Source organism: Macrobrachium rosenbergii, chromosome 14 (genome assembly GCF_040412425.1).
Source record: "Macrobrachium rosenbergii isolate ZJJX-2024 chromosome 14, ASM4041242v1, whole genome shotgun sequence".
NCBI classification, from domain to species: Eukaryota; Metazoa; Arthropoda; class Malacostraca; order Decapoda; family Palaemonidae; genus Macrobrachium; species Macrobrachium rosenbergii.
In genome coordinates, this window is record NC_089754.1 from 364,873 (window position 1) to 386,926 (window position 22,054).

At 43.3% G+C, this 22,054-nt stretch overlaps 1 protein-coding gene across 1 annotated transcript in view; it reads right to left on the reverse strand.

Moving 5' to 3' along the window:
* LOC136845683 (zinc finger protein 420-like) overlaps positions 1-22,054 on the reverse strand; it is a 97,886-nt gene that overhangs the window by 18,398 nt on the left and 57,434 nt on the right. The window contains exon 3 of the mRNA XM_067115829.1: positions 11,584-11,590. Within this exon, the coding sequence (XP_066971930.1) occupies positions 11,584-11,590 (7 nt within the window). The remainder of the gene's footprint in view (positions 1-11,583; positions 11,591-22,054) is intronic.

Sequence of the window (22,054 nt, forward strand, 5' to 3'; positions counted from 1 at the left end):
TTGAGGGTCAGATTCCTGTCCAACGACTCTCGTAAGGGAGGTCAAGACTGTTCAAAGCTACTCATCAGCATGTAGATCTCTCATGAGAAAAGGAGATCGATGCCCTTAAAGAGGACTTGGGGAGGGCAGCTGAACATATGGGATGTTCAACTATCTCCTATATCTTGACAAGCTGAGATAGAGAGAAGCCTCTCTCAGTGACGAAGGACAAGGAAGCCTGCTACCTGCTGCGGAATAGCTCTACCGGACAGTAGAGCTACCAGGTCTGGATATCACCTGGTTGGTAGTGATCATTACGAGATACTACTGTGTCCAGTTAGAGTGCTGCAGTACTATCTTAAGAGGACTCAACATCTCAAACCTGAGTGTCAGCAACTTCATTAGTACTGGTCGGACTAAGAAAGAAGTGTTCAAGAACACGATTTCTTTCTGGCTTCGTGAGACAATCCAGCGGATGTACTCTACGTCTGACGAAATGGAAAGGAGTATGTTCAGAGCAGACCTCACAAGGTTAGGGACATCTGTTTGTTCCTTGCATTCAGGAGGAACCTGCTGGTTCCACAGGTAATAAGGGCGGGAGTGTGGTCACAAAAAACCACATGGGACTTGGCATTAGAAGACGTACAATTCACACTGAATAATACTGTAAATGAGACAATAGGAGAATCCCCACACTTTTTGCTATATAGTTATCAGAAAAGAATGCCCAACACATTATTAGATGATGCAACACCACCCAGACATACTTATAACTATGATGACTATGTTGCATGGCAGACCGTACGTACTTACGAGACAATCGTGAAAACAAGGGAAAAACTAAAAGAGGGCCATAATACTCATGCCAATGTATGTATTTTATCCTAAAATAAATATCTGTATAGTAAATATCATTTCAAAATAATCTTACAGCACAGGAAAATATCAATACAGTATACAGTATGTAAAACGTATGCCCCGCGCATTACAGATGCGCAGAAAAAGTTAAGTATATCTTAGTTTAACCAGACCACTGAGAACGATGTGCAAAGTTACATGAGCCAAAGAAAACGTGTATCTCTGAATGATAGGGGATACTTGATAGTAATAGTTGTAGGGTGGTACTGTACATGATTTTGCAACATGACTTTGAAATGATATTAGGGTTGTCTGAGATGATAGTTTAAGTTATATTTTTGTTTGAACTGTCACGTTTGGCGATGAACTGTTAAAATAGGCAGTTATAAGCATTTTAGGAGTGTATACAGTCTACTTAAGAGTAACAGTAATAGGAAAGTGCTGTAATGTAAGGTTACTTTGGGTGTTTTGGGATGATGGTTTGGGGTGTATTTTTTGTTTGAAATTATGTTAAAATTATTTTAGTATGATAATTTAAGGTAAGTTTTTGTTTGAACTATCACATTAAGCAGTGAAATTTTAAAATAGGCAGTTATAAGCGTTTTAGTTGAAGGGGCACAAGGTATTTGGCAGTTATAAGCCAGTCATAATCATTTTTAGCGGGAATTTTCGCATTTCTACAGATTTTGCATTTCCGCAGTACGGTCTGGAACCTATCCCCGCATAAAAATGGGGGTGCACTGTACAGCAAATGCTTAATCATATGTGATACAGTTACACATAACACCATATTATCCACATATGCCTTAGACAATAAGAAGAAAAAATAGTAAGGGTGAATTGAGTAGTGATTTCGAGAGAGATGAGTTTTCAAATTAGTTTCACTGACTGTTACTGCAGATACGATACATGAGTAGCTGTTAAGACCAGCAACGCTGATGACAGTCTTGGAAGGTAGGTGCTGCTACATTTCCTCAAATATAACAATTTTTTTAGAGTCATACAAACCAGAGCTTTTTATGAAAGAGTATCTTTCAGTGCAAGTTGGAAATGGGTTAACTGGTGGTTAGGAAGAGTAGGTAAGGGAATTCTCCTCCCTCACATGCATCACCAAGCACTTCTTCTTTTGACCTGATGAGCAAAGAGGGCTGGTTGAGATGGGAGATATATGATATAAGGTTTTGCTTTGTACACCTATGAAAATTTCATATTACAGTATTTTCCCGATTACTGTACCTGCTTATGCACTGTTTGCGACCTGGCAGTATCCACACTTAACTCCAGCCCACCAAAATCTACATGAATGTATACATACATAAATAATATGAATAGAGTAAAAAGTCTTTTGGTTTTTAATGCTGCAAGGGCAGGAAAACTGTAATTTGTATTTTTCCCTAACATATAAACCTGAAGGTCTTTACACATGGATATAATTGCAGCGTGAGTTGGGAAAATTGCTGTTTAACTTTAAACAAGGTGGTTAAGTATTGACGGTAGGGTGGGAGTCGCGCCCACCCCCATCATTATGGATTCACTTTACCTTTCGGCCCAGGTACCAGAATGAGGGGTGGCTTGAGGTGGGCCATTTACGCAAAGACCTTCAGGTTTGTATGTTAGGGAAAATTCAAATTACTTAAAAAATTTGTAGTTCGTTCCTACACGAATACAAACCTTCGGTCTTTACTTATGGAGACTTACTTCTTGGTGGGAGGATTCTGAGTAAATCTCTCAACTTACTGGTAGTTCGACCCACTTGGGCCGCCCTCTAGGTCAAGCAGAGCAGAGGAAGGAGTCTTGTGCCTCTGACCTATTGAGCATATGTGATGTTAAACTGCCACACTTCTGGGCCTTTTGAATTAATGGGTATGTACAGCGTCACCTATTCAAAAGGGCCGGATGAACCCATAGTATTGGAGACAATAAAAGGCTAATAAAGCCAATAGGTTTTGGTTTATTGTCAGCCCCTCTCTCCCTTGCTAGAGGGAGGGAAGGACTTGCATCTATTAATCTACAGACTTAAAGATTATAGATAGGGTGCGGTACTTAGTTATGTAGCTCACCTGCATTGCATGCCCATCTAGCACGTGACGGTTCGCCAACTGTCCCTCCGAACTACGGGACAGGAAGGGTATAAAAAAAGAAAGGGAGGAAGCCAGTCACTCACTCAAATTCTCTCCTTGCAACAGAACACCTTAGGCGAGATGCTGCCTATCCCTCTAGGGGAGCTGGGTGAGCTACTCAAATTGTTTAGCACCCACCAAAGGACCCAAGGAAAAATGTTCCATGGACCCAGGGGCAATGTCCTGAAGGTAGAGGGACATGAATGTGGTTTTTTGTGACCACACTCCCGCCCTTATTACCTGTAGAACCAACAGGTTCTTCCTGAATGCAAGGGACAAACAGATGTCCCTAAACTTGTGAGGTCTGCTCTGAACATACTCCTTTCCATTTCGTCAGGCGTAGAGAGTACATCCGCTTTTGATTGTCTCACGAGCCAGAGAGAAATCGTGTTCTTGAACACTTCTTTTTAGTCCGACCAGTACTAATGAAGTTGCTGACACTCAGGTTTGAGATGTTGAGTCCTCTTAAGATAGTACCCGCAGCACTCTAACTGGACACAGTAGTATCTCGTAATGATCACTACCAACCAGGTCCTTTAGGGAGGGGACTGAGAGGGACTCAATCTGGTGTCAGGGACGCAAAGATTCTGAGTCTTTGCTACGAATTCCGGGACAAATTCAAGCATGACAGATCCCTACTCCTTGAGTGATAGCATCGAAGGCCATGTGGCTCGCCAACTCTCTTGTCCATGCCCTCTTTTCCCGGTCATGTAAAGCAAAGGAAGGAGAACAAGCAGGAACACAGTCTTGAGGGTCAGATTCCTGTCCAACGACTCTCGTAAGGGAAGTCAAGACTGTTCAAAGCTACTCATCAGCATGTAGATCTCTCATGAGAAAAGGAGATCGACGCCCTTAAAGAGGACTTGGGGAGGGCAGCTGAACACATGGGATGTTCAACTATCTCCTATATCTTGACAAGCTGAGATAGAGAGAAGCCTCTCTCAGCGACGAAGGACAAGGAAGTCTGCTACCTGCTGCAGAATAGCTCTACCGGACAGTAGAGCTACCAGATCTGGATACCACTCAGCATGTGGCTACTTGGGAGCCACCAGAGTCATCCTGTGATTCTGAGTGACCTTGACCCTGTTGACCACCCGATGAATCAGACAAAATGGAGGAAGGGCGTAGACCGCAACATTGTCCCATGGGTGTTGGAAGATGTCTTCTATAACTGTCCATGGTTCAGAAATGATAAGACAGAACCCAGCAGCTTCTGTTGCGTCTGGTTGCAAAGCGATTTATCGTTGGGAGGTCTCAAAGATTGGAAATTTTCCGCAATGTCTGGGTGTAGGGCTATGTCTCTATCACCTGACCCCAGTGACTGAGCTTGTCTGCCACTGCGTTCAGGTTCCTGGAAATGCGCCTGGCTGACAGCTCTAGCGAGTGTGCTACTGCCACTCGTGCACCTGCACCGCCAACATGTGGAGCTGAAGGAAACCACTCACCCCCTGCTTGTTGGTATATGCTACTACCATGGTGACGAGGTACTGTAGTTCATCAACACCATGGAGTGTCCCATCACTCGATCCTGAAACTCATCAGGCTAAAATGCCACCTTGAGCTTCGGAATATTTATGTGGAAGTGTCTGTCGTCACTGCCGAGCTGTTGTTCCTGTCAAGAAAGGAATAACTGCGTTGCCCCTCTGATACTCGACTCTGAAGGGTAGACTCTAGATTCAGCATGCCTAGATACTTACGCTCTGCTTGGGTGTGAGATGGGACTTTTCAAAATCGAACAGGACTGTCAGGTCAAGACAAAATTTGAGAAGTCTGTCTCTGTAATGGAGCAACTGGAGTATAGGTATTTGAAAATATCCATCCTAAAGTCCACAGAAAGCATGAAGTCAAACTCCATGATGACACTGAGTGCTGACCATACTATTGCTACTCATTAGGGTCAAGCGGCGACAGCACATAATGACTTCAGTCAATTACGAAAGAGTATAAATTACAGACCGTTTAGAGAATTCATGACCCTTTCTCTGTAAAGGATGCACTTTGCGTTGTGTTATAGGAATTTCCATAAAAAGGACATACCATATTATATTATGTTTACTCATAAATTATTACTTACTAATTTATGTTGATGTTATTAATAACAATTGCGGGTTTGGATTACTTGATAGGCACTTGTTAAACCACGATACCACTAATATATATATTCAATTTACTCAGTCCTGGAATCAGCGTGAATATGCATATCCCAAGCGGCGTATCGATCGAGGCAAATCAAATATATGATACTTATCCAAACTTCGGCTGATTCATCCATCTACTTCATTAAACGCTGGGAAGGAACGACATGTTTAATCCAATTGAAGCGAAATTCTGTTCACTAAATCCTCCGGCTACCCAACCACACATTACAAAGTTGAGGAACGAACTAACTGTGGTCCGCGTGTCCACCTCTCACTATGAAAATAATTCGTTCGCTCTCTCACCCTTACCCACGACTTGGCCTCGTCCGCTCACCATAAGAGTCAACAACAAAGGCGAACTAAGCCACCAAAACAACCACGAACGGTAAAAACTATCAAACAATTTACGCCAGCATTGTTAACCAATTATACAAACTATTCGCAAGACAATATTCTTTGTGCTTTGTACAGCTTATTACAACAAAATATAAATTAAACATTCATTTGTACACAAACCTGCACATCTCCACTTGACACCACGCGATATAAAAGAACACTTTCCATATACAACATAAACATATTCAATAACAATTGATTTTCCATGTCGTTATTGTAAGTAACGACATATTCCCCACCACGAAAAATTATAATACACTATTTACAACAGTCCCTTTTGAATCAAATCCTTTCTAGTTTCTGCAGCCACCCGAGCAGCCCTTCTGGATGGTCGTGTACTCACTTCAGGAATTTTGGTAGGATCAGGAGTCTCAACTTCTTGCCACAACTCTAACGGATACAATTTCACAATAGGGCGCATGATCCCCAGCCATGGGAGGTTTTGAGGGGTAGCTACTCTAACACTACATTGTCAGACCCCATGCACACCTGAATCACCTGACCCAGCTTCCATTTGTTTCTTGGCCCTTCATCATGTACAAGGACGACATCTCTATTTTGGGCCAAAATTATGTTGGATAATTCGATGAGTTTCTCTTAAAGAAACCAAATATTCATGTTCCCATCTTTTCCATAATTGATCGCACAATTTGGATATGTAAAGGAATCTCTTTTCGACAATTTCAGTTTTACTATACAATGGATCTTCAGATACGTCCTCCCAATTAATTGTTTCGCCCAGGAAAGGATCTTAATTTCTACCCAAGATCAGATGATTAGGTGTTAAAATCTCCTTCTGATCAAGGTCCCGATGTGTAGCTTAGTGGCCTGTCATTTATGATAGATTCCAATTCCACCAAAATGCAGGATAATTCCTCATAACTGAGAGAAGGCTGCATTACGACCACCTTCTTCATACAGATTCTTCCAATAGTCCAATCAGTCTCTCTAGATTGCACCAGAAACAAAGTGCTCTTGCTGGTATAAATTTCCACTTACCTCGATGTTCTCCAGATGTTTTTTGAAAAGGGGCTGTACCATTGTTTCCAGATATTCAGATGCTGCTGCAAGTAGTGTAGCATTGTGTAACGTGATGAAGGAAGCGCTACGGCTGCTAAAACTTCCGAGCCATGAGGAATGAGTCAGCGGACTGATTTCCTGACTACTTCCAGATGTATACCCCTGGTGATCGGGCATGTGAATGGTACGACATACACCTTTTCGAATTTGCTTCCCTTCTTATCCCTGCGCCCGGTGTAATCTACTCCCGTAACAAAGTTGTTTCCGATTGTACCGCGAATTCCGGCAATGGGGGTATTATATTAGTTCTATATGGTTTTCCTTGAACTTTCTTACAGATCACGTGATGTATGCGCTCTTGACCAGTTATTCGCAGCTGTGGAATCCAGAACTCCTGTCTTACACTAGCTACAATGGCGTTCCTTACATGTGTGCTTGCATCACATGATGTCGTCTTATTATTAACTTACTCCAGAGCACAACCCTTTGGCGTGGGTAGGAAATTTGACTTCTTCAGGCAGTGTTGCGTGTTCCAACCTGCCTCACATCTTACATTATTATCCAAAAACAAATTCAACTGGCGAATTAATGTCAATTTTTGGTTTGTTACCTCCCTCTTCAGGGCTTTATACTCTTCTGGAAAGTACTCTCTCTGCACGAGAACAATTGTTTTAACCTTTGCTTCTTGTAACTCTTCCAGAGTCAAACCACCAGTTTTTCTGTCATTGGTTGATAGTTTGCAATTCTTTATAAAGCGCATTATCCAAGCTATGGTCTTAAAGACTTTGTCAGCTCTGCTGAATCTTTCCCAATCCAGCAGACGTGTTTCATCTATGTCCCCTACAACGTTGACTACAATGTCCTGTTCACCCTGCATATGTGTACTCCCCACCCATGACCTATCGATTGGCAGAGTGTGATTTTTTAACCAAGGGGGTCCCTCCACCAACAGGAGTTTTTGCTAACACTTCAGCCCTCTCATTCCATTAATCAACCAATCACTGGATTTTCAGATGAAATTAAATAAGATAAGTTATTTGAGAATCAAGAAGTTAATCTCAATTACTCTGTTTCTCTAAGCCTGACAAGAACATTACTGGATACAATCCAGCTAAGAACTGACTTACTGTCTGACCAGACATATAATTATTTAAACTCCTTTTCATCAAAGGAGTCAATAATAAATTGGCTATTCTTGCTCCTAGCAACAATGCCATTAATTCCAATTTCGGAATTATTAATTCCTTAATGGGCATCCTCTACTGCCATAGTATATTAGGTTTTCACCATTTGCTCTATAGGCCACACAACCATATGAAGTTTTGCTAGCATCACAGAATATGTGCAAGTTATCAACAGTTCCCAGGCTAGCACTCCTAGGAAAAGATATTTCAAGACACTTCTCTAAGTCCTTGCGTAATTCAGTCCATTCCTCTTGTAGCGGGTTCATGAGTTGTTCGTCCCAATCCAGATGTTCCTTCCACAATTTCTGTAAAAATATCCTCGCTTTCATAGTAACAGGGAGAAGCAATCCCAATGGATCGTATATTTGGGCAATGGTACTGAGAATTTCTCTCTTTGTTTGACTTGTTTTATTAATATGAGTTGGATTGATAGTTAAGACGTCTTTAATTTTATCCCAATTTAATCCCAATACTTTATAAATTGGTTTTTGTTTGGCTTCAATATGATAAGCAGCAGCAATAGTTTGTATAGACTCGCTATTGCTAACCCACTCCTTCAAATATAAGTGAGCTTGAGCAAAAATTTTGTTGGCATTAAGTATAAATCCATCAACAAATACCTGAAAAGGTGGGATCCAAACCAGAAGGAAGACAGAATGCATCGAGGAATGGACACTTCCACGGTCCACCTACGAGATATCATACTAGTCAATATCCCAACATGAATAATTCAAAACCAGAGATTTATACAGCTCAAGGGGCTAGACCAAAAATAACATGTGAAAACTGTGGGTGTACAAATCATTCCACTAATGAATGCAGAGAGCCAAAAATCTGTGCAGCTTGCAAAAAGATCGGGCATTTTGACCAAGTACTGTTGGTTCAATAATAAGGAAACCAATACAGAAACTGTAGAGATACGTAACCGTCGCCCGAAAATAAATAAAGCATCCGACCAGTGACAATTAACCCTCTACAGAGTAAAGAAAGTGAACCACTTCAAGGGGATGAAACGGAAAAAAGAAGAAAAAGTTACAATGGGAAATGAAGGTTCATCTGCATTTTCCTATTTACACAACAAAGTAATATTTTCCATGGAAGAGGAAAGAATAAATGGAAAGGATCTACCTATGGTAAAAATTCCAATAAATGGAAAGACATGCACAGTACTCATTGATTCAGGTAGCACTGTAAATATAACTGATAAAATAACTTTAACTAGATATTTAGGCATTGCAGAAACTCAGATTGAGAGTCAAAGTAGAGTAATAGAAGGAGTATCAGGAAACAGATTAAAAGTCTTGGGAATGTGAACCTAGAAGTTGATATATTATCACAAATTTATTGAAAACTTCCTAGTTTTAGAAGACACATTTTTTCCCGCACAAGTAATATTTTCATTTAGATCAATGAGGAGATGTGGAATGATATTAGATTGTAGTGAAGGCAAGATTAGCCTGAAACAAGATAGTCTAAAGAGCTTATGCTTTACGCTTGACGAAGAAAAGTTTCACCTAAACCTGATCAATTTGTCTGAGACAGTTTTGACAAGCGAAATGAACGATACCAGAAAGACAGGTAAATAACCATAGCAAGCAAAGATAAAATGAAAATAGATAGAAAAGAGGAATTCACACGATCCCAGAATGCAGAATTGTTGAGAAGTGCACGTCTCAACAATACACATATAAATGATACATACTCCAATATCAATAATTACTCAGATATGAATAATGGTAATCACCAAAACACTGAATCTCACGAAAATCAAGGGGCCTGTACTTATGACTGCAGCAATGTAGTAATGAATTATGAGAGAAAAATACTAAATGCAGTATTACTCTTAGATAAAATAAAAAGATCAGAAATAAACAGTACAACAGAAGTAATGGAAAAAACCACCGGAGATGCAGAACTTTGTTATTTTTCAGACACAAAAGAAGAAGAAATATGTTGAGAAGAAATATGTTGTGTTAGCACAGCTGATGATAATAAAGTACAATTCATACTTAACAGAGCAGTAACTTTGTATCCAAAATGTTTAACAAAGATATATTTGAGACCAAAAGAAGATGTAAGGGGTAAGATTACCCTATTATTAAATGAAGAATTACCAGATTTTGTCAGGATGGATAACTCGCTTGTCTATATAAATGGTGATAATTTCGAAGTTTATGTACAAAACTATTCAGACAACGGACTAACCTTATACACAGGTATTGTGTTTTGCATAGAATTCCCATTAACAATCCTTTACTAACGGTAGAAGAAAAGGCATTTTTTTCTATAACTGGCCAAAATTCTCAATTAAGTTCAGAAGTAAACAAAATGGATTTTCCAGAAAATAGACACAAGTTAATTCGGTGTTAGGGAAAATACAGAAATGTAATAGCTATAGAAGGAGATATACTAGGAAGAACAAATGTTCTGCAACATAGAATTTTGTCAGATGATGGCGCTTAAGCCATTTTATTCCTAATTACAGATTCCCAATAAGCCAGAGACCCATAGTTGACAAGCTGATAGAGGAAATGAAAGAAGATGGAGTAGTAATTCCTTCTAAATCTCCATATAATTCACCATTGTTACTTATTCCAAAGAAAGATGGTAGTTGGAGACCTGTAACAGATTACAGAAAGTTAAATTCCAACACGATTCCAGATAGAATGTTGATGCCAGTAATCCAAGACATGTTAGCTCAATTAGGAGGGGCCAAAATATTTTCATCCTTTGATTTGCTTAGTGGATATTGGCAAGTACCTCTAGATGAAGAATCGAAACCATTCACAACCCTCAGCACACATAAAGAACATTTACAGGTTGAAGTAATGCCATTTGGAATAACATCAGCCCCATTAACATTTGTCAGATCCATGCCACAAATTCTAGGGGACATAGAGAATGTTGCAGTATACTTAGATGATGTAATCATTTTTAGCAAAGACTTAGAAAGTCACCTCAGAACATCAGAAATGGTCCTAGAGAGATTAAGAATTGCAGGACTAAAAATAAATGTCAATTCCTGATGAAATCCTTAGAATACTTGGGTCATGTAATTAGTGAAGATGGACTGCACCTGCAAGCAGGCAAAATAAAGGCAATAATTGATTACCACGCTCCCACTATTTGAAAGCATTAAGAAGGTTCTTAGGTATGGTAGGTTATTATACACCTTTTATAAAGGGTTTTGCTACTATAGCCAAACCTTTAACAGAACTTACCAAAAAGATATTAATTATGAATGGAAGGATGAACAAGAAACAGCCTTTCAAACACTAAAGAGCAAAATGGGTATGAATATTTCAAACACTAAAGAGCAAAATGGGTATGAATAGAGTCACTGATTCAAAAGGGCTCGGATGAACATCCACAGTATTGGAGACAATAAAGGCTAATAAAACCAACAGGTTTCATTTTATTGTCAGCCCCCTCTCCCTTGCTAGAGAGAGCCCTTATTACCTGTGGAACCAGCACTTGCATCTATTAATCTACAGACTTAAAGATTATGATGCAGTACTCACTTCTTTATGTAGCTCACCTGCATTGCATGCTCATCTAGCACGTGATTGGTGGAACTTTGGGAAAAATTTTTTGTTCAACTGTCCCTCTGAACTACGGGACAGGAAGGGTATAAAAAAGAAAGGGAGGAAGCCAGTCACTCACTAAAAATTCTCTCCTTGCAACAGAACACCTTAGGCGAGATGCATTTTGCTTATCCCTCTAGTAAAGGGAGCTGGGTGAGCTACTCAAATTGTTTAGCACCCACCACAGGACCCAAGGAAAAATTTTCCATGGACCCAGGGGCAATGTCCTGAAGGTAGAGGGACATGAATGTGGTTTTGTGACCACACTCCCGCCCTAAAATATCTTTACCTGTGGAACCAACACGTTCTTCCTGAATGCGCCCGTTTGATGGGGGACAGACCGAAATTCCTTGAACCTTGTGAAGTCTGCTCTGAACATACTCCTTTCTACAGAGTTTCAAGGTCAGGCGAGTACATCTGCTTGATTGTCTCAAGCCAGAAAGAAATCGTGTTCTTGAACACTTCTTTCTTATGGGTCGGACCAGTACTAACGAAGTTGTCGACACTCAGGTTTGAGATGTTGAGTCCTCTTAAGATAGTACTGCAGCACTAACTGAACACAGTAGTATTTCGTAATGATCACTACCAACCAGGTCCTTTGGGGGGGACCAAGAGGGACTCGAATCTGGTGTCAGGGACACAAGGATTCTGAGTCTTTGCTCACAATTCGGGACAAATTCAAGCATGACAGATCCTACTCCTTGGTGATAGCATCGAAGGCCATGTGGCTCACCAACTCTCTTGTCCATGCCCTCTTTTTCCCGATCATGTAAAGCAAAGGAAGGAGAACAAGCAGGTACACAGTCTTGAGGGTCAGATTCCTGTCCAACGACTCTAAGGGGAGGTCAAGACTGTTCAAAGATACTCATCAGCATGTAGATCTCTCATGAGAAAAGGAGATCGACGCCCTTAAAGAGGATTTGGGGAGGGCAGCTGAACATATGGGATGTTCAACTGTCCCCTATATCTCAACAAGCTGAGATAGAGAGAAGCCTCTCTCAGCGAGGAGGGACGAGGAAGTCTGCTACCTGCCGCAGAATAGCTCAACCGGACAGTAGAGCTACCAGGTCTGGATACCACTCGGCATGTGGCTACTTGGGAGCCACCAGAGTCATCCTGTGATTCTGAGTGACCTTGACCCTGTTGACCACCCGATGAATCAGACAAAATGGAGGAAGGGCGTAGACCGCAACATTGTCCCATGGGTGTTGGAAGATGTCTTCTATAACTGTCCATGGTTCAGATATGATAAGACAGAATCCAGCAGCTTCTGTTGCGTCTGGTTGCAAAGAGATCTATCGTTGGGAGGTCTCAAAGATTGGAAATCTTCCGCAATGTCTGGGTGTGGGGGGATGTCCCTATCACCTGACCCCTGGCTCCTGGAAATGTACCTGGCTGACAGCTCTAGCGAGTGTGCTACTGCCACTCGTGCACCTGCACCGCCAACATGTGGAGCTGAAGGGAAACCACTCCTCACCCCCTGCTTGTTGGTGTATGCTACTACCATGGTGATGAGGGTACTGTAGTTCATCAACACCATGGAGTGTACCATCACTCGATCCTGAAACTCATCAGGCTAAAATGCCACCTTGAGCTTCGGAATATTTATGTGGAAGTGTCTGTCGTCACTGCCGAGCTGTTGTTCCTGCCAAGACAGGAATAACTGCGTTGCCCCTCTGATACTTGACTCTGAAGGGTAGACTCTAGATTCAGCTTGCCTAGATACTTACGCTCTGCTTGGGTGTGTGATGGGACTTTTCGAAATCGAACAGGACTGTCAGGTCAAGACAAAATTTGAGAAGTCTGTCTCTGTAATGGAGCAACTAGAGTATAGGTATTTGAAAATATCCATCCTAAAGTCCACAGAAAGCATGAAGTCAAACTCCATGATGACACCGAGTACTGACCGTACCGTTTCCATCTTGAATTGAGTCTGGTGAACGAATCGGTTCAGGGGAGGAAGGTCTATGACCAGTCTCCACATCTGTCGTCTCCTACATGAAAAAGATGGCTGTAAAACCCCCAGAGACCAATCTGTCCTGACTTCTACAGTGCCTTCTTCAGCATTGCCTTCACCTCTTCCCATAGAGCAAGGTCTGTCAGTCAGCCAGGAACGTTGGTGAGGGGTGGAGGGAACTCGAAGGTTTCCATTCTGTATCACTGCTATGTTGCCCAATGGCTCGGCAAGTACACCCTCATCAATGGCAGCAGGTGGGAAAGGGATGCCATACCAGTGACCTTCCCCTTCTTCTTACCCTTGCCCCCTTCCCCAGGCCGGCCAGGGATCTGAAAGGAGAGCTGCTACGCACCCTTCCTAGCAAGGGCAGAAGAAGACTGGGTGTTCTTGCGTTAACCCTTTGAAGTCTGGGACTTTCTTGGGCCTGAAGAGGAAGAGCCAGCCTGACCAGAAAGGCAGGCTGCAAGTGTCATGCAGAGACCCAGAGGTCTTGGCCACTGCCTAGTGAACCACAGACAGGCCCGGACACCTCTTTGGTCAGCAAGGCCTCTCGGCGAGATTTTATTACAGTATCTCCTCTGGCGAGTGAGAGACTGAGTAAGTGTCTTGCACGATGAGCTAGACCCAGGAGAGTTCTCCTGCACAAGAGACACAGAGAGAACCTTGGCAAGCCCATCGAGACCTGGCCTCAATGGCAAGGGACTCGTTTGCTGTATCAAATGGACAATCTCCAGAAAAACTCCTCTGCAACTCAAGTGTCCGAGTTCTGAGGCATAGGGCCCTCAAGTCCTTACAGGTCAAGCTCCAGGATCTTGCCAGAGCCCCTGGGTCAACTCTCTACCACTTGAGACTGGGTTCATTATCGGGCTGGGATTCAGGGGTCCTAAAACCGTAGGCCTGTCCAGCCAAAGGGGTGGAGAGGACAGGTAAGAGATCCCTAGCATCCTTACCGGAACTGGGGCTGCCCCAAGAACAGTCGTCAACCCATGGTGGAAGCAGGTCGAGAGAGTGGTCCAGTTCACGCGAATGCGAATGGAGGCTATCACGAAGATGTGCTACAGTCTTCCAAGATCATCATTCCAAACTTGTTCCCTTAGGAGAATGGGAAGGGGGTGACAACATGCCTGCATGCTCTCTCAAATGGTAGCAGCTGGCAACCTTACTGCCCAACCAGTGCACCAGGGGTCCGTGGAACCCAGGCAGTGGTTGCTCCTATGCGGTGGCAATAGGAGCTGCAGTTCAAAAGTGACCCTATAGCCTTCTCCGTAGAAGACTGGTCTGAAGAACTGTGGGACTTCTTACAGGGAAAGCCTTTTTCTTCACTTACTGGCTCTTCCTGGATCATTCCTCTTCTTAACTTCTTCCGCAGCAGGCCTTGGATGACACCAAGGAAAGACCATTTGTGGGCAAAAGCCCTCTGCAGACACCAGTAACTGTAAAAGTCTTTACTGAGGCCATTGGGGCCTTCAAGTGAGAGATCAAACCATCAACAGGATAGGGGTCATAACTCCCAGAGCCCCTTGGTCATCCACAACACCTCTAACCAGGTTAGCATCTCCTTGCCAGAGTCCTCCTGAGGACATCCTAGTGAATCTACCACTTGAGCAGTTAAACCAGTCAACATTCATCACTGGCTTTCCTGACGATGACCAAAACCCAGAGTGAAAAACTGCTCCCTTAGGAGTCAACAGTATGGCGGGGGCTGGGATGGGAGCGTGATCTGATGTCCCGGAAACTTTCTTCTCTCTCTTCTTTTTCCCAGCAAACTTCACCCTGTTGGAAAACCTACAGACTCTTTGCCTGTCCAGATTCCAGGAAACCCTAACAAGGGGTGGAGGGGACAGGTAAGAAGATCCCCAGCATCAAGTTACGGACTTGCTGGGGGCTGTACAGTGGACCCCAGCAGGTGAGTAAAGACCACGGGATTTTTCTGGGCAGTATATGCATATGCATTATTTGTGGAAACAACCTATTGTATTTTTCACAGAGAAATATTCAATAATTACTTAGTTTTCATATCATTTTCGTGGCTAAATGCATTTTTTGTGATAAAGCTATTAAAATACTCAGGTATAAGTGTTTATAAGAGGGGTTTTTGGTGTCAGAACTATCAAAATAGGCAGTTATGAGTGTTTTTAGACGGGTGTCAAGTATTTGCGTTTTTTACCTATTCATGGTGGGTTGCGGTACTCATCCCCCAAGAATACAGGGGGTCGACTGTAGATACAAAGCAAACAAATACACACTTTCATATACAGTACACAAAAAACAACAAGAGAAAGCAAGCCGAACAGCAGTCCGGCAGAGAAGTGCATAGACGTCTTCACACGACAGCGGCCAAAAGGAAAGTGGAGTGCAGACCGATGAGTGGGTGGGGCTAACGAACCTGTCTGAAAGTTAACGGCTGTTTCAGCTCACATCACAAGCAAAATCTTACGTACAGATCGAAGGTTTGTATTTGTGTAAGAAAAGATCCAAGGTTTGTATTTGTGTAGGAACTAACACTCATAAAATACAGTAACCACAAGTTCCAATATAGCAGTTAGTAGGAGCACAGCAAAACATCGTCTCTCAATGATGGCCGAAGAAAAAGTGCTTAGCGTCGTCAGGTGAACAGGTGAATCAAAGGAATGGAACAGACTACAGTATAGAATTCAGACTAAAGGCCAAGCAAGTGCTGGGACCCCTGATGAGGTCTTCAGTGCTGAAAAGGAAACCGAGAGGAATGAAGTGGTCTGAAAGGCGTAACAAGAGGAAAACCTTTTGCAGTTGAAGAGGCACTATGAAACAACTGTCAGGAGAGGGTTGAGGAAAGTAAGATGGAAGAGAGAATATGAATGGAGGAACAGTAAAAGGAATGGAAGGGGTTATAGCAGCTAGGGGCCGAAGGGATACTGCAAAGAACCTCAAGTAATACCTACAGTTCACTGTGTGAGGTACACTGACAGCACCACTCCTCTACAAGGGATGGCAGGTAAGCAAGGGGTCTTAGGCCACCAGTGAGCTATACATTGTTACCAAGTTTCAACAGCTGATTCCAACTAACACGAAAGATTACTCCAGCATAAAATGCGATGGTTTGGATTCCAGTAGGAACAAATTATTACTGTATACTCATCCCTCATAATTGTAACCAATCTGATGTCAAGCTGTGATGCAAATGCTTAATTAATTTATTTAGCATTTCGTCAATCCCTGGAGTAAGTCTTCATTTTTAACCCGACAAGTTTAAGGAGCGGAGTCTCCAGTACTGGTTTGTGAAACTCAAGGTTTTGGCAAAACCCGAGTACACGGAGTGACTCGAAGCTCACGAATCACGTCCAGAACAATCCACAGGAGCTTCCTCTACCCGAAAGTCTGAAGAAACCCGGTACGAGGCAGGCACAGGACTAACCTCGGAAATCTTGGAGACCCATCCACTTCAGCTCCCGAATCACGATACCTCAGCAAGGTGTGTGATATGGCCACCAAGCATCTGAAGATGGTGAGGGAGCAGCAGCAGATGAAGACGAAGACGATGATTGCAACTTCTCTTCCTCAACATCTTTTCAAGATGGCATGGGGGCAGCTGATCACCCCTACATATGGGAGCGGCAGTAGCAGCAGACGAGAGGGTTACAGTTTAACCCGTGGCAGGAGCATGTTGAGAGGTGTGGTTCACAACCCTTTCAGCAATCTCGACCATGGCAAGGCCATCGAGACTTGGGGTTATTTCACATGTCCCCAAAGTTCCGATGGATGACAAACGGCCAGCAGGGAAAGCCACAGTTTCCTTCTGAAAGTCATAAACTGCCATATCCAACAGACGATCTCCAAACATCTGCCAGAGTCCCCTGGTAATCCCTCTGCCACTCAAGCATACCCCCGTCCACTTCACGGACCAAATCTGGAGCATAGGCTACTGTGGTCAGGAAGAGATGGGATAATGAACATTCCTGGTTCCGAACACTGGTTCTGTCCTGTCCCTGGTTCCTGGCAAACTCCGAGGAGATTGAGGGGACCAGTGAGAGATACATAGCACCCTTGCCATACCTGGCAGAGTCCGAAGCCCCGACAGGCGAATGTGGATGGGGTCATCCCAAAGAAATGCTACAGTCTTCCTAGAAGTAGAGGTCTCTTCAGGAGAAGAAGACTGAATGGGGAATCCCCTCTTGCCTTTCCTAGATGAGCGGACCGGTGGGCCAACGTCACCAATCAAGGACAGTTGCACCATTCCCGTACAGAAGTGTACGGGAGTGGGCAGGGGTTGAGTAAGAGCCGCACACTCTGAACTCACTCTTTCTGCTTGGTAGGGTCCAGGTCTGTAGACTGGGAACCCTTACCACACCAAGAAGGATTGCCAGGACTGGCACTGTTGCACTGGGGGTCCATGGAACCCCAGGCAACAGTGCTCCTGTGCCAGATAGACATTCGAGAGTTGCAGTACCGGTAGTACCACCAGCAAGAGATCCCATAGCCTTCTCTGTGGAAGAAGGTTGGCCATCAGAAGCCCTAAGGGACTTCTAGGGTCGAAAGAGGCACCCCTCTTCTTCCTTCACTTTGTAGCTTTGGAAGAAGGAGAGATGACAGCACACGATGAAGATGAAGAAGAAGACGATGTATTCTCGAATTCCACTATTGGTCCAACACTCTTCCTGTACAGGAACGAGTAGGAAGGCTGTTCACGCAAACGTGAGTGGAAGCTATCCCCAGGTGAGCAGCTCATAAGCGTCGATGTAGGCGAGGGCTGACCTGGGGAGCGATCGCACATTCTCAGGCATGTAAATAGGGATGTCTTCAGATGTGCCCAGTCTTCTTTGAGGCCTTGACTTTTCACACATCAAGAAGATTGTATGGGCAACTCGTTGACAGCTTCTCCAGGTGCACGGACTCACAAATTGGCTGCACCGTTACAGGATCCTGGCCATGTACTCAGGAGAGTACTGGCAGGGGGTGAGGGAGCGCTTGCATGTTGAGCACTCACTCTCTCCTTATCGGAGTCATGGAAGTTCATCAGTGATAGAGGAGCCTACACCAGCCTGTGAGGGTGACCCACAACACAGGCAGTCCCCAGTTTATGATGGGAATTCCATTCCGACGCCGTGTTGTAAGCTGAAAATTATTGTAGCCCAAAATATTGTTGAAAATCATAAGAAAAACTTACTTTTAATCATGTGAGTGTCTTGTAAACAATGTAAACTGCATTTTTATTGAGTTTTTCATCAAAAACCTCCAAATTTTGACCATTCTTGCCTTTTAGGGCCACATTTCCTCCGTTGGATCAGTATCGTCGGCGTCATAAACCCAGAACATGCGTTGTAACCTGGGAAATAATTTTTGATGAATGTAATTGAAGAGTGTCGTAAGTTTGGAACGTCATAAGCCGAACTCTCTGTAACCCAGGGAATGCCTGTACTGGGAAGGGTAACTCTGGGTTTCTAAGAAATCCAAGTACCTAGGGTGGCGCAGGTCTCCTTGGAAGTCTTTTGTGCATCAGTTGCTGCTATTACCCGCGAATTTAAGGAATTTCGAGCAGAGGTAGGCTCTATACCAGTCCACAGGGCGACTCCATGGTACTGGTAAAGGGTGGCTTCAGGTTTTGAAAAACCCCGAGTACCTGAGGTGGCACGAGTCCAGCTCAAGACTTGCGCATCTGAAGCTCCCGAGTCATGAGCAAATCGATCATCGGTTGCTCCCACTACTTGAATGTCCGAGGAAACTCGAGCAGAAGAAGGATACAGTATACCAGTCCGTGAAGGTAACTCCAGGATTCAAAGAAACTCAAGTGTCTGGTGTGACACAATTCTCCTTAAAGGTTTGCGCACCCGAGCTTCCGAGTTGCGTACACAACAATCGTCGGTTGCTCTCTCCACCCGAGTGTCCGAAGAAACATGGGGGCAGGTTCAAACTAGTCTGGGAAAAAAACCTTCCTGGTAGTAGCATAGGAAACACGTGTTACCTCTTCAATGTGTCATATATGAGGAGACCCATGCACCTGGTGCTCCCAGGTTGCAAGGTCTCGGAGAGACCTGCAACACGGTTCCCAAGTCCAAAGACATGGGAGAGCACCATGTCAATGAAGGCGAAGATGACAATGATGAAACTATTCTCTTCTTCGACTTCTGCCACAGTACCATCGCTCTCCCGGGACCCTTACAGCATTCCTTTGGGGGAATGTGAAGGAGAAATGACTGGACACACTCTGGACTCTCTCTCTCACCGAGTCGAGCCACGGGTTCCGTGGGAACCCAATCAATCAGGTGTTGCTTCATACCCTTAGACGAGTCAGAAAGAGCAATCACCAACATACAGGGCAATACTGCAAGAACTGCCAGCGAGAGAACCCTTACTTCCCAGACACTCGAGCTCTACTACAGCTGAACAATACTAAAACATCACAAATGTCACAGAAAAGTTCAGCATACAAACCTTCCTTCGTACAGCGAAGGAATAAAATTCTCCCCGAGAGAATGTGCACAGAGGAAATCACATGAGTGGGGTGAAAAAAAACCCAGTTTAAGCTCATTGCCTTGGCAACGATAAGACCAGTTTGACACACCAATGGCTAATAAAAGTTGCAGGGTTTACGTATATCAGTATGAACCACTTATCAGAATACTGAAAGCGTAAACTCAAGAGTAAAACAAGGAGCTGCACTTGCATAAATTATAACACGTTGCAATCATATATCAACAATATCAACAATACGCTAAAATATAAACAAAGTCAAAAGGCAGGCAGAGAGGAAAAGAGCACACATCCTTCCTTGCCAAAGGCCAAAAGCAAAGTGGGTGTATATCGACTGGGTGGGTGGGACTCCCGCCCACAGTCGGTAGTTAACTACGTACTTCATCACCTTGTTTTTAAGTTAAATGGCTGTTTCCAGCTGCGCTGAAAGCAATTCCTATTGTAAAGGACCGACGGCTTGTATATTTGTAGGAACAAATCAGTATCAAAACTAATAACAGGAACTCTGTAAAAATCAACAGGACAATAAACAACAGTATTTAAATTAACAAAAATTGTTGAGAGTTTAAGTAAACGTTACCAAATTCACTGAAAAAAAAACAAATGCCGGAAACAACTGGTCGACAAGGTGGAGCCAGCGCACCTTGTAAAGCGAAATAAATCCACCAAGTTTGCCACAGCTGGGGAGGACAGTCAGGATGGATTTAGAAATAAAACACTCAGATGGAAAAAATTAGGTGAAGGCACTTTCCTGATAATCCACCAAGCAACCTTTGCTTCCTCATCGGCCTGTCCTACGCACTTTTTGAAAAAACAGGAATGTGAACGGAAAAGAGGATAAACGCCTGATTTATGCATCACTCGTGGATCAAAGTATTACATGCACCCATTTGTATATAACACTTTGATCGCCGAGGGGCTAGTACTAAACACACCGTCCCAAGGAGGTTCCCCCATGTTTAGTACTAGCACCTCGGAGTAGGTGACGCGTAAAGGTGGATACATACAGGGTTAATACCCGCTTAGGCAAGGGAACTTAAACCCAAGACCATGGATAGCCAAACTACAAGACTGGAGAACTCACACGTAATGGTGAATGACGCAATTTTCACTACAGTTATCTCATAGCATAAATCCTCCTCTACTCTCGTCTTTTAATCAATTGAAAAAATAACCTAGGCCATAGGGCTACAGCCTAACCTAGGCTTTAGATTAAATTGCCGTAAACCCTCTGTGAAATCATTAAGAAATTTTAAAGTAACATTTAATTAGACAGTCTTAGGCTACAGTAGGCCAGGCTACAGAATACAAGCATCCTGTAGCCTCCTGTAATGAGACCCTATAGAAACCTATGGCCTACACTTAACATTAGCTAGTGAGTAAATCATAACGATATCATAAAATATCATTCATTTAGACTGTTTTTGGTTACAGTAGGCCCAGGCTAAGCTACAGCCTACAGTTTACAGGCTTCCTTTAGCATGTTTTACCAGATTCCATAGAAGGCTGTGGCCTACAAGGTAGCTTAGGAGTGCCATAACTCTAGAAGTTAATCATAAAAATATTATTGAAAATATTCATTTACACAGGTGTATTATAGTCTACAGCAGACTGTAGCCCGTAGACTGTATGCTAAACCTGCATAAATGGATATTCTCAATGTTATTCTTATGATTAACTTAAAGGGTTATGGCAGTACTGTACTAGGCTACCCTACAGGCCATAGCCTCCTATGGGGTCTGGTAAAACAGGTTCCAGGCAGCCTGTAGATTGTACCCTGTAGCCTAGCCTGGCCTACTGTAACTGAAGACAGTCTAAATGAGTAACATTTTATATCTTAATGATTTACTCTGGCTAATGTTAACTTTAGGCGATAGGTTTCTACAGGGTCTCATTACTGGAGGCTACAGGTTTCTATAGGGTCTCATTACTGGAGGCTACAGGTTTCTATAGGGTCTCATTACTGGAGGCTACAGGTTTCTATAGGGTCTCATTACTGGAGGCTACAGGTTTCTATAGGGTCTCATTACTGGAGGCTACAGGTTTCTACAGGGTCTCATTACTGGAGGCTACAGGTTTCTACAGGGTCTCATTACTGGAGGCTACAGGTTTCTACAGGCTCTCATTACTGGAGGCTACAGGTTTCTATAGGGTCTCATTACTGGAGGCTACAGGTTTCTATAGGGTCTCATTACTGGAGGCTACAGGTTTCTATAGGGTCTCATTACTGGAGGCTACAGGTTTCTATAGGGTCTCATTACTGGAGGCTACAGGTTTCTACAGGCTCTCATTACTGGAGGCTACAGGTTTTTCTATTCTCATTACTGGAGGCTACAGGTTTCTACAGGGTCTCATTACTGGAGGCTACAGG